The following is a 12,881-nucleotide window of genomic DNA, read 5'->3' on the forward strand; positions in this document are numbered from 1 at the left end:
GGGGGGTGCCGCGTGCGCAGCAGGAGCAGCTGAGATGCGGCGTCTCTCTCTCTGGCTTGATCAGCGTCACGGTTGCCCTGGCAACCGGGCCCACCGGCCGAGAGAGACGCCGCGTCTCAGCTCCTGCTGCGCGCGCAATCGGCGGTCTTCACCTCGGGGGGGGGCCGCGACCCTCGGGGGGGGGGGGCGCGCGACCCTCGGGGGGGGCCGCGACCCTCGGGGGGGGGGCGCCCCCCGCCCTCCCTTCCCCCCCTGCCCTCCCCCCCTCCCTTCCCCCCTCCCTTCCCCCCCGCCCTCCCTCCCCCCCTGCCCTCCCTTCCCCCCTCCCTTCCTCCCCCCCGCCCTCCCTTCCCTGCCCTCCCCCTCCCCCCTCCCTCCCTTCCCCGCCCTCCCCCTCCCTCCCCCCCGCCCTTTCCCTCCCCTCCCTCCCTTGCCCCTCCTCCCTCCCTTCCTCGGCCCCTCCCCTCCCCCCCGCCCTCCCTTCCCCGCCCTCCCCCTCCCCCCCTCCCCCCCCGCCCTCCCCCTCCCCTCCCCCTCTTCCCTCCCCCCCTCCCCTCCCTCTCTTCCCCCCAGTCGCGCTCTCTCTTCCCCCCAGTCGCTCTCTCTCTTCCCCCCAGTCGCTCTCTCTCTTCCCCCCAGTCGCTCTCTCTTCCCCCCAGTCGCTCTCTCTCTCTCTTCCAACAACAACATTCCCTCGAAAAAGCCTCGGCACCGCCGGGCACTTCAGCTAGTTGTTTTATAAAGGTTCATCATAACTTCCATGCTTTTGTACTCTAGGATCCCGTATGCTTTTTTAACCATTTTCTCAACCTGCCCTGCCACCTGCAATGATTTGTGCACATATACCCCCAGGTCTCTCTGTTCATGCACCCACTTTAGAATTGTACCCTTTAGTTTATATTGCCTCTCCTCATTCTTTCTACCAAAATGTATCACTTTGCACTTTTCTGCGTTAAACTTCATCTGCCACGTGTCCGCCCATTTCACCAGCCTGTCTATGTCTTCTTGAAGTCTATCACTCTCCTCCTCACAGTTCGCTATACTTTTAAGTTTTGTGTCATCTGCCAAGTCCAAGTCACTAATATATATCAAGAAAAGCAGTGGTTCTAGTACCGACCCCTGGGGAACACCACTGTTCACCAGTAGTCTCTGTTTCCTGTCACTGAGCCAATTTCGTATCCATGCTGCCACTGTCCCTTTTATTCCATGGGCTTCAATTTTGCTGGTAAGCCTATTATGTGGCACTTTATCAAACACCTTTTGGAAGTCCATATACATATCAACCGCATTGCCCTCATCAACCTTCTCTGTTACCTCACCAAAAAAGTCGATCAAGTTAGTTAAACATGATTTGCCTTTAACAAATCCGTGCTGGTTTTCCTTAATTAATCCACACTTGTCCAAGTGACTGTTAACTTTGTCCCTGATTATCGTTTCCAAAAGTTTCCCCACTACCGAGGTTAAACTGACTGGCCTGTAGTTGCTGGGTTTATCCTTACACCATTTTTTGAACATTTGCAATTCTCCAGTCCTCTGGCACCACCCCCGTATCTAAGGAGGATTGGAATATTATGGCAAGTACCTCTGCGATTTCCTCCTTAACCTCCCTCAGCATCCTAGAATGTATCCCATCCGGTCCTGGTGACTTATCAACTTTAAGTTCAGATAGCCTTTCTGGTACCTCCTCTTTATCAATTTTTATCTCATCCAGTATCTCCACTACCTCCTCTTTCACTATGACTTTGTCAGCATCTTCTTCCTTGGTGAGGACAGATGCAAAGTACTCACTTAATACCTCAGCCATGCCCTCTGTCTCCATGCATAGGTCTCCTTTTTGGTCCTTAATTGGCCCCACCCCTCCTCTTACTATCCATTTATTATTTATATGCCTATAGAAGACTTTTGAATTCCCTTTTATGTTAGCTGCCATTCTATTCTCATACTCTCTCTTTGCCCCTCTTATTTTCTTTCTCACTTCCCCTCTGAACTTTCTATATTTAGCCTGATTCTCACTTGTATTCTCAACCTGACATCTGTAATACACTATCTTTTTCTGTTTCATCTAACTCTCTATCTGTTTCATCATCCAGGGAGCTCTAGCTTTAATTGCCCTACCTTTCCCCCGCCCCCCCCCCCCCGTGGGAATGTACCTCGACTGTACCCAAAACATCTCTTCTTTAAAGGCAGCCCATTGTTCGATTACAGTTTTGCCTGATAATCTTTGATTCCAATTTACCTGGGCCAGATCCATTCTTATCCCACTGAAATTGACCTTCCCCCAGTTAAATATTTTTACTCTAGATTGCTCCTTTTCTATAGCTAATCTAAACCTTATGATACTATGATCACTGTTCCCTAAATGTTCACCTACTGACGTTTGCTCCACTTGGCCCACCTCATTTCACAGAACCAGATCCAGCAATGCGTTGGGCCGGAAACGTACTGATCAAGAAAGTTCTCCTGAACACACTTCAGAAATTCTTCCCCATCTCTGCCCTTTACACTATTATTATCCCAGTCTATATTAGGATAATTGAATTCCCCCGTTATTACTACTCTATAGTTCTTGCACCTCCCTGTAATTTCCCTGCAAATTTGCTCCTCTATATCCTTCCCACTGGTTGGTGGCCTATACAATACACCTAGTAGTGTAATGGCACCTCTATTGTTTCTTAACTCTAAACAATAGATTCTGTCCTTGACCCCTCCAGGACATCCTCTCTCTCCAGCACTGTGACATTCTCCTTAACCAATACTGCCACACCACTTCCTATCTTTCCTTCCCTATCTTTCCTGAACACATTGGGCCAGTAATTCCGGTCCCAACGCGTGAGTACGGACGGTGTACTCACGCGTGGGCCCGTTGGAAGTGCCGGATTCCAGCATGCACAGCGCATGCGCGGGAAACCGGCATTTCCTCTCCATCGAACTAAGGGGTTAAGAGGTCCAACGCATGCGTGCAGGACTCTGCGCGCACGCGTTGAACTTCCTTCGTTTAGACAGGTATGCGCGTGTGCAAGGGACTGAACTTTTTGGAAATGAAAAAAGGAGGCGTAAGCAGTGGATTCTTGAAGGTAAGTGGTCCAATATTTAAAATTGTTACATTTTTTCCACAGCTTCATTGTTTTTAAGGACTTTACAGTAAGGTAAGTTTATTTTTAGACCCGAATTGTTTTAAATAGTTTTTTAAAAGTTATTTATAGTTTATTTAATTATTGGGATGTTTTTTTAAATTTTAATTAAAGTTAAAGTAGTCTTTTGGGCGCCCGTACTTTTCATGAGTTTGACAGTCTTTACTATCAAACTCATGAATGAGTTTCCCCTCCCCTGATTGGCTGCAGCGTGCTCACCTGATCCCAGCCGGCACATCGCACTAACTACACCGCTGGATCAGGTAAGCACATCGCGCCAACATCTGAACCGGGCCAGTGACAGGAAATGCAAGCAGGCCCGGGCTTCAGATGTCAGCGCGCAGGGCGAGTGCAGATCGGGGGCTTGCAAGCGCGGCAAGCACCCGATCCTAATTTCTGGCCCGTTATGTCCAGGAATATTTAAACCCAATCCTGCCCTTTTTTGAGGCAGGTCTCTGTTATCGCCACGACATCATATTCCCATGTGGCTATTTGCGCCTGTAGCTCACCAACCTTATTTACCACACTTCATGCATTTACACACATGCACTGTAAATCTTCTTGTATTCTTTCTTAATCTGACCCCACCTAATACCGTACTATTTCTTACTCTAGTGCTATCTGTCTCTCCCCATCCTCTGTGCACCTTGTTTCTCCTTTCTAATGCTACATCCTGGTGCCCACCCCCTGCCATATTTGTTTAAACCCTCCCCAACAGCACTAGCAAACCCCACCGCGAGGACATTGGTTCCGGCCCTGTTGAGGTGCAACCTGTCCAGCCTGTACAGGTTCCACCTCACCCAGAACCGGTCCCAATGTCCCATGAATCTAAAGCCCTCCCTCCTGCACCATATCTCCAGCCACGTATTCATCTGCTCTATTCTCCTATTTCTATACTCACTAGCTCCTGGCACAGGGAGTAATCCAGAGATTACTATCTTTGTGGTCCTGTTTTTTAATCTCTTTCCAAGCTCCCTAAAATCCGCCTGCAGGACCTCATCCCTTTTTCTACCTATGTTGTTGGTACCAATATGGACCATGACCTCTGGCTGTTCACTCTCCCCCCTCAGAATGTTCTGCAGCCGCTCAGTAACACCTTTGACCCAGGCACCAGGGAGGCAACATACCATGCTGGAATCTCATCTGTGGCCACAGAAACGCTTGTCTGTTCCTCTAACTATCGAATCCCCTACCACAATTGCCTTCCCGATCTTCCTCCTCCCCGCCATACAGCTGAGCCGCCCGTGGTGCCGTGGACTTGGCTCTGGCTGTATTCCCCAGAGGAATCTTCGCCCTCACCAGTATTCAGTACCAATGAGCCGATATAAAACCTTAAGAAAACTTCAGGCAGTGAGCAGTATTGGGCTCCACACTAGAGGAAGGATGTTTAAACTGACAAAACTTGGTACGCGGAGATGCAAATACAAAGGAAGGCTTGTAAAATTAGGTCCTTTTTTGTTAGAACAACGCTGATTACAGGTGAGTAGATGGAGTACCAAGGTGGGTAGATGGAGTACCAGGGCGGGTTAATAGAGTTAAGATACAGATTAGCCATAATCTAATTGAATGGCGGAATTGGCTCGAGGAGTTGACTGGCCTCCTCTTCCTAAGCATCCCCACTGACAAAAGCACAAGGTAATATGACAATATATTAGCGTCAGCCTTGGCTCAGTGGTAACATTCTCGCTGCTGAATTAGTAGTTTGTGGGTTCAAGCTATAGTCTGGAAACTTGAGCACATATTCTAGGCTGACACTTCATTGTGGTAGAGAAGGAGCAGTGGCATCTAGGAAGGGGAAGATGGCGCCATTGCTTTGGTTGAGAATCTCAAGGTGTGTTTATATTGGTGTTGGGATGCTGGAAAAGAAGACCTGCCAACTCTTGAGCAACTCTTCTCTCTTTAACTCAGTAGAGTCTGCGGGGCTCCTCTCGAGGCCAGTAGCAAGGAAGGGGGCTCGTTTTCCCACTGCTGGGACCAAGGAACAGATTGGGTCCTGGATACCGTCAGAGGTGTGGCATTCGCCTTGTTTATATTCCCAGGCACCGTCGGCAATGCAATGGCTGTACAGTGCTTCTGCTGCCAATGGCACGTTATGAATATAAACTAATTTGCAACATGGCAAATGTGAAGAGGCTGCTCACGCGATGCCAAGCGCATTATATCAGCTGTGGCTCAGTTGGTAGCACTCTGACCTCTGAGTCAGAAATTCGTGGGTTCAAGTCCTACTCTAGAAACCGAAACACAAAATCTAGGCTGACACTCCAGCGCAGCACTGTGGGAGTGCTGCACTGTCGGAGGTGCCGACTTTCGGATGAGACCTTAACCCTTAGTCCTCTCAGGCGGACGTAAAAGATCCCATCGCACTATTCCGAAAAAGAGCTGGGGAGTTCTCCCCGGTGTCCTATCCAATATTTATCCCTCAACCAATATCACTAAATAAACAGATTATCTGGTCAGTATCACATTGCTGTTTGTGGGATCTTGCTGTGCGCAAATTGGCTTCCACATTTCCTACATTACAACAGTGACTGGACTCCAAAAGCACTTCATTGGCTGTAAAGTGCTTTGGGTTGTCCTGAGGTCGTGACAGGTGCTATATAAATGCAATTTTGTTCTTTCTTTTAACAGACACAGTGAAAGCAACTTAGAATCTAGAGGAGAGAGGCCCAATTTCTGTCACACGATGGCCTAGAAATTCAGATGTGCCTATTCATATATGCCCTGCACCTTATTAGTAAGGCCTGAGGCTCCCCAGTTATTGGCAAAGGCCTGCTGGCAAACAGAAGTGCAAGATCGAGCTGTGAGCATCACAGCGGCCCTCAGACAAGTAGATCCGCGGGTCGAGGGTGCCGGGGGGTTCGAGGGGCCGCGAGGTCGAGGGGGGCTGGGAGAGGAGGCTGAGGATGGAGGAGGCTGGGGGTTGAGGGGGCCGGGTGGTCGGGGGATCGAGGGGGCTGGGATCGGAGGCCAGGGTCCAGGATTGGAGGCTGGGAGTCGGGATCGGAGGACTGGAGATTGGGAGAAGAGGCCGGGGGGTGGGCGGGGGGTCGGGATCGGAGGACCGGGTTCGGGAGAAGATGGGGGTTGGTTCAGGAATGCCAGGGCGGTGGCTGGTAGATACTTCCAGCCGGAATTGCGCGCGGGCTTCCAGCCTGTTATACTGGGGCTTTTAGGCCAGTAAACGCTTGAAAAACTGGCTCTGCGCGGCCGAATTTACAGGGCTATACATCTAATCCCATGTAGTCTAGTGATATTGTTGGAGCGGGGGAAGGTACAACTTATTTTGAAAAATAAACTATGATCCCACCTTCAGCTGTTGCCCTGGCCTGGGTCCACCACTGTGACTCACTGGTGCCCTTCTGGAGTCCGGCACGACTCAGCTGACCGAGCACGCTGGCCTCCAGTTTTCCCCTTTTGGGCCGAGGAATTGGGAAGACCCAGCAGAAGGAGACCCTACCCCCGCTGCCCATGACACGGCTGGTCTTGGAAGAGGCAGGCGGAGGCTCAGTCCGCCCCCCCCACCGAGAAGGCTGAACAGATCCTCCCAAGTGAGGTTGGGGAACCGGTGTATCCAAGTCCCAGCCTTTTCCGCGCCGCTCTGCCGGACTCCCGCCCAAGTTGTGATGGGAAAACCAGCGGAACAGCGGGGAAATTAGTGGAAATGCACCTTTGCAAGTTTGGGTCTTCAAAACCGAATCCGGAGTCAAGTTTGGAAGAACATCAAAATCTTGCCGCTACGGACCTCGCATCACAATGGATTAATCCTGAACCTTTGCACCGGAGATGGGATGATTTTCCATGGGGTTCTCCCAGATAACCGCCCCCCTCCGCAATTTCAGCGGAAACCTTGGAGAAAGGGCCGGAAAGGCAAGAGGTCAGGAGGACCCCTGCGGGCAGAGTTACAGCCATGGCTCCGGCAGTAACCGGGGACGAAGAGTTCCACGTTTCCACCTACTGAATACTGTGAAGGAGGAGTCAAGCTACTGCGCGGGACACCGTTATCACAGAACCCCCCAGGGATATTCTGGAAGAGTGGGAAGGGGGAAAAGAAGAAGGTGTGTTAAATCATTACCGCATATCAAGTGAGCCTTTTGACCAAAGACCAAACTGCTGGAGGCACTGAAACCCATGTCCAGGCCCGAGCCCCATTTGCCCATTCTTTCACTTAAAGGAGAAGCCACAGAATGAGACCCTCAAAGGACAGAAGGAAACAATAGGAGTTTTCCACACCTTATACCATGACTAATGTTTATTCAAAGAACATTTCAGTAAATACTAAATACGGGAAACTTACTGGATCGTTCTAGAGAGTCACACTTGCTTTCTTCCAGATAATACGTAACTTTTTTATCTTTTATGTCCTCTTCCTCGGTGTCTGAAGAGCAGCTGTTGTTGCTGCTGGTGCTGCTATCATCCTTGTGCTTCCTGGAGGTGGGCTCCGTGGTCTCGGGCATTGAGAATAACGGCTGCAGGACACAGAAACAATGGTCACTTTTTACCAATGAAGCTCCTTGATATATACAGAGGCAGATGTCCATTTTCCTATTACAAAAAGAAAATACTGCAGATGCTGGAAATCTGGATAAAAACAGAAAATGCTGGAGAAACTCAGCAGGTCAGGCAGCACCTGTGAAGGGAGAAACAGAGTTAACTGTTTTTCTGTTTTTATCCATTTTTCTATTCTCTGCCTTGGCCCACACTTGGGCACCAGGCAGGGAGAGTGCACCAGAAATATGCACCGCCTGAAATGACTTGAACCCCCCCAGTATTTATATAGGGCCCTGGTCAGACCACACCTGGAGTATTGTGTACAGTTTTGGTCTCCTTACCTAAGGAAGGATATACTTGCCATAGAGGGAGTGCAACAAAGGTTCACCAGACTGGTTCCTGGGATGGGGGGGATTGGCCTATGAGGACAGTTTGAGTAGACTAGGCCTGTATTCTCTAGAGTTTAGAAGAATGAGAGGTATTCTCATTGAAACATACAAAATTCTTACAGGGCTTGACAGGGTAGATGCAGGGAGTCTGGGGAGTCTAGAACCTGCATGTTAACTTTCAGTGATTCGTGTACAAGGACACCCAGGTCCCTCTGAACACCAACATTTCCCAATCTCTCACCATTTCAAAAATACTCTGCTTTTCTGTTTTTCCTACCAAAGTGGATAACTTTACATTTCTCCACATTATATTCCATTTGCCATGTTCTTGCCCACTCACTCTCCTGTCTATATCCCCTTGAAGCCTCCATGCATCCTCCTCACAACTTACATTCCCACCCAGCTTTGTATCATCAGCAAACTTGGATAAATTGCATTTGGCCCCCTCATCCAAATCATTGATGTAGATTGTGAATAGCTGAGGCCCAAGCACTGATCCTTGCGGTACCCCACTAGTTACAGCCTGCCAACCCGAAAATGACCCGTTTATCCCTATTCTCTGTTTTCTGTCCGTTAACCAATCCTCAATCCATGCTAGTATATTACCCCTAATCCCATGAGCCCTAATTTTGTTTAATAACCTCTTGTGTGGCACCTTATCGAACAACTTCTGAAAATCCAAATACACCACATCCACTGGTTCCCCCTTATCTATTCTGTTAGTTGCAACCTCAAAAAACTCCAAAAGATTTGTCAAACACGATTTCCCTTTCATAAATCCGTGTTGACTCTGCCCAATCCTATTATTATTTTCTAAGTGCCCTGTTACCACGTCCTTAATAATAGATTCTAGCATTTTCCATAATACTGATGTCAGGCTAACTGGTCTGTTGTTCCCCGTTTTCTCTCTCCTTCCTTTCTTAAATAGTGGGGTTACATTTGTTACCTTCCAATCCGCAGGAACCGTTCTAGAATCTATGCAATTTTAGAAAATGACAACCAATGCGTCCACAATCTCTATAGCCAACTCTTTCAAAACCCTAGGATGTAGGCCATCAGGTCCAAGGGATTTATTGGCTTTCAGTCCAATTAATTTCTCCAGTACTACTTTTTTACTAATACTAATTTCTTTCAGTTCCTCATTCTCGTTAGACCCTTGGTTCTCCACTATTTCCGGGAAGTTTTTTGTGTCTTCTTCCGTGAAGACAGACACAAAGTATTTGTTTAATTTCTCTGCCATTTCCTTATTCCCCATTATAATTTCTCCTGTCTCAGCCTGTAAAGGACCCACATTTACTTTCACTAAACTTTTCCTTTTTACCTACCTATAGAAGCATTTACAGTCTGTTTTTATGTCTCTCGCTAGTTTACTCTCATATTCTATTCTCCCTTTCTTTATCAATTTCTTGATCCTCCTTTGCTGAATTCTAAAATCCTCCCAATCCTCAGGCTTACTACTCTTTTTGGCAGCATTATGAGCCTCTTCCTTTGATCTAATACTGAGGAAATGACAACTCATGCTACACAGGCTGCAGGTGTGTTAAATAAGTGTTTTGCCTTGGTCTTTACAACGGAGGAGACAGTAACTTATTTGATCTAGAAAGAGAACTAGAGGGTGTTGCGGAGGTAACTTCATAAAATCATACAGCACAGAAGAAGGCCATTCGGCCCGTAGTGCCTGTGCCGGCTCTCTGAAAGAGCTATCCAATTAGTCCCACTTGCGTGCTCTTTCCCCATAGCCCTGCAAATTTTTACTTTTTAATTAGAGATCCAATTCTCTTTTGAAAGCTGCTACTGAATCTGCTCCCACCATGCTTTCAGGCAGTGCATTCCAGATCACAACAACTCACTGAGTAAAAGAAATTCTCCTCAACTTCTCCCTGGCTTTTTTGCCAATTATTTTAAATGTGACCTCTGGTTACCGACCCTCCTGCCAGTAGAAACAGTTCCCCCTATTTACTCTATCAAAACCCCTCATGATTTTGAACACCTCTATTAAATCTCCGCTTAACCTTCTTTGCTCCAAGGAGAACAATCCCGGCTTCTCCAGTCTCTCCAAGTAACTGAAGTCCCTCATTCCTGGTACCATTCTAGGAGGCAATATTCACAATACTAACAGCTTGGTTGCTGAACAGCTGTGCAAACTTAAGGTGAATAAATCTCATGGCTGGATAAGAGACATCCGAGGATCCATCAGGAAGTATGGGAGGAAAATGCGGGAACTCTGGAACAGATCTTCCAGAAATCACAGAGTACTGGAGAGGTGCCTGGGGACTGGAGAGAGGCTGATGTTCTTCCTATTTTTATGAAAAGGTAACAAAAAAGTGACCCAGGAAACTACAGACCAGTGAGCTTGACATCCACTGTGGCTAAAGTTATGTATAAACCCTTATAAAAGAGAATATCATGGAGCATCTGGATAGAAATAAAGCCATAAAGGATAACTACATGGGTCCATGAAGGGGAGGCCTTGTCAATCTAACTAACCGGTTGTCATTGAGGGCGTGACAAAAGAGCGCGATGGGGGAAGGCAGTGGATGGGTGTACTTGGATTTCAGTAAGACCTTTGATACAGTTCCTCTGGCAAAACAAGTACAGAAATTAAAGAAAGCCGGAATCAGTGGAAATATTTTACATTGGATACGTAATTGGTTGATGGATAAACACGGAGGGTGGTGGTATAGGGACTGTCATCAACCTGGGAGAATGTTACCAGTGGGGTCCCACAGGGGTTTATTTTGGGACCTCTTTTGTTTGATATTTGGTCGCCTTACTTGAGGAAGGATGTTCTTGCCATGGAGGGAGTGCAGCGAAGATTCACCAGACTGATACCTGGGATGGCAGGAATGATGTATGAGGAGAGATTGGGTCGATTGGGCTTATACTCGCTAGAGTTTAGAAGAATGAGAGGGGATCTCATTGAAACTTATAAAATTCTGACAGGACTAGACAGACTAGATGCAGGAAGGATGTTCCCGATGGCGGGGGAGTCCAGAACCAGGGGTCGCAGTCTAAGGATAAGGGGTAAGCCATTTAGGACTGAGATGAAGAGGAATTTCTTCACCCAGAGAGTGGTGAACCTGTGGAATTGTCTACCACAGAAGGCAGTTGAGGCCAATTCATTAAATATATTCAAGAAGGAGTTAGATATATTTCTTAAGTCTAAAGGGATCAAGGGATATGGGGAGAAAGCAGGGACAGGGTACTGAGTTTGGATGATCAGCCATGATCTCATTAAATGGCAGAACAGGCTCGAGGGGCCGAATGGCCTACTCCTGCTCCTATCTTCTATGTTTCTATACCTTCATAAATGATCTGGAGCTAGGAGTCACAAGCACAGTGGCTAAATTTGTAGATGATACAAAGTTAATGAAGGGGGTAGACTCCAAAGCTGAACAGAATAAACTACAGGAGGATTTGCATATACTTGGCAATTGAGCAGATGAAATTCAATGTTGAGAAATGCATCGACAAAAAAAATCCAGGCCGGGGCTATTACACAAATGGAAAGAAAATAATGTGTAAGGAAAATGAAAGAGATCGAAGGGTTCTGATTGATAATAAATTGAAGCTATCGCAACAATGCTCGGTGGCAGTGAGTAAAACAAATCAGATGTTGGGATGTATTGAGTTAAAATATTGAGGCAATCCCGTCACTTTATAAATCATTGGTGCGACCGCACTTGGAATACTGAGTACAGTTCTGGTCGCCAAAGTACAATAAAGATATTGCAGCTCTTGAAAGGATACAGAAGTGAGCAGCCAGAATGATTGAGGGGATTGGATTATGAGGAGCAATTATGTAAATTGGACATGTTCTCACTGGAAAAGAGAAGGTTGAGAGGTGATATGATTGCTGATTTTAAGGATTCATGGCCTAGCTCTAATTAGAAGATGATGTCCCCTCGTTCTTGATTCCCCCAGCAGAGGAATGTGTTTCTCTAGGAGAAACTATTGTCCTCATTGGGAACTTCCAATTGGGGAGTCAGCCCTGCAAAAGCTTCAATTAATTTCCACATATCTGAAGTTGCTAATACGAACAGATTTTGGTGTTCTGATTTAGGATAATAAGGTAACAACCTTTTCCAAACCTCTATGGGGCTCCTTTCTTTAGAAAAGACAAGACTGCGAGGTGACCTAATAGAGGTCTGGAAGATTATGAAGGGGTTCGATAGGGTAGACGTAGAGAAGATGTTTCCACTTGTGGGGGAGACCAGAACTAGGGGCCATAAATATAAGATAGTCACTAATAAATCCAATAGGGAATTCAGGAGAAACTTCTTTGCCCAGAGAGTGGTTAGAATGTGGAACTCGCTACCACATGGAGTGATTGAGGTGAATAGTATAGATGCATTTAAGGGAAAGCTAGATAAACACACGAGGGAGGAAGAATAGAAGGATATGTTGACAGAGTTAGAGGAAGAGGGAAGGGAGGAGGCTCGTGTGGAGCATAAACACCGGCATAGGCCAGCTGGGCCAAATGGCCTGTTTCTGTGCTGTACATGCTATATAATTCTACGTAATTTATTGTTTTCTTGCTGCCTAGCTCCATTTAAAATTAGGGCCCAGGAATACAGTCACTCATTGGCCGTGATCTACCGGCCGTTCATTTTTCACCAAGTAATTATTTCTACCAGTTTAATGCGTTGGCAGAAACGCTGTAACATGCTTTGTAAAATTGAGAGCTCAGTAATGATGCGCCAGTGCCGAGACCCTACCTTGGGCCCCCGTTGTCGAGGTGATTTCCCCAGCAGCTTTTCGTCGTCCACCTCACACTGCTCCAGCAAGTCCAGGATATCTTCCTCCTTTAGAAAAATTGACAGGATCATTTCTATCAACCAAATAGTTCGCTGACATATTCTCTAAGCTATTA

The 12,881-nt window shown here is 47.2% G+C and overlaps 1 protein-coding gene across 3 annotated transcripts in view; it reads right to left on the reverse strand.

Moving 5' to 3' along the window:
- The window catches only part of ttll7 (tubulin tyrosine ligase-like family, member 7), a 298,339-nt gene that overhangs the window by 108,136 nt on the left and 177,322 nt on the right, over positions 1-12,881 (reverse strand). For all 3 annotated transcript variants that reach the window (XM_085983505.1, XM_085983503.1, XM_085983502.1), the window contains 2 exons: positions 12,727-12,813; positions 7,426-7,597 (listed from right to left, as the gene is read on the reverse strand). In XM_085983505.1, the coding sequence (XP_085839631.1) occupies positions 7,426-7,597; positions 12,727-12,813 (259 nt within the window). The remainder of the gene's footprint in view (positions 1-7,425; positions 7,598-12,726; positions 12,814-12,881) is intronic.

Source organism: Somniosus microcephalus, chromosome 3, assembly GCF_052327205.1.
Source record: "Somniosus microcephalus isolate GS21.2 chromosome 3, FLI_Smic_1.0, whole genome shotgun sequence".
Classification (NCBI taxonomy): domain Eukaryota; kingdom Metazoa; phylum Chordata; class Chondrichthyes; order Squaliformes; family Somniosidae; genus Somniosus; species Somniosus microcephalus.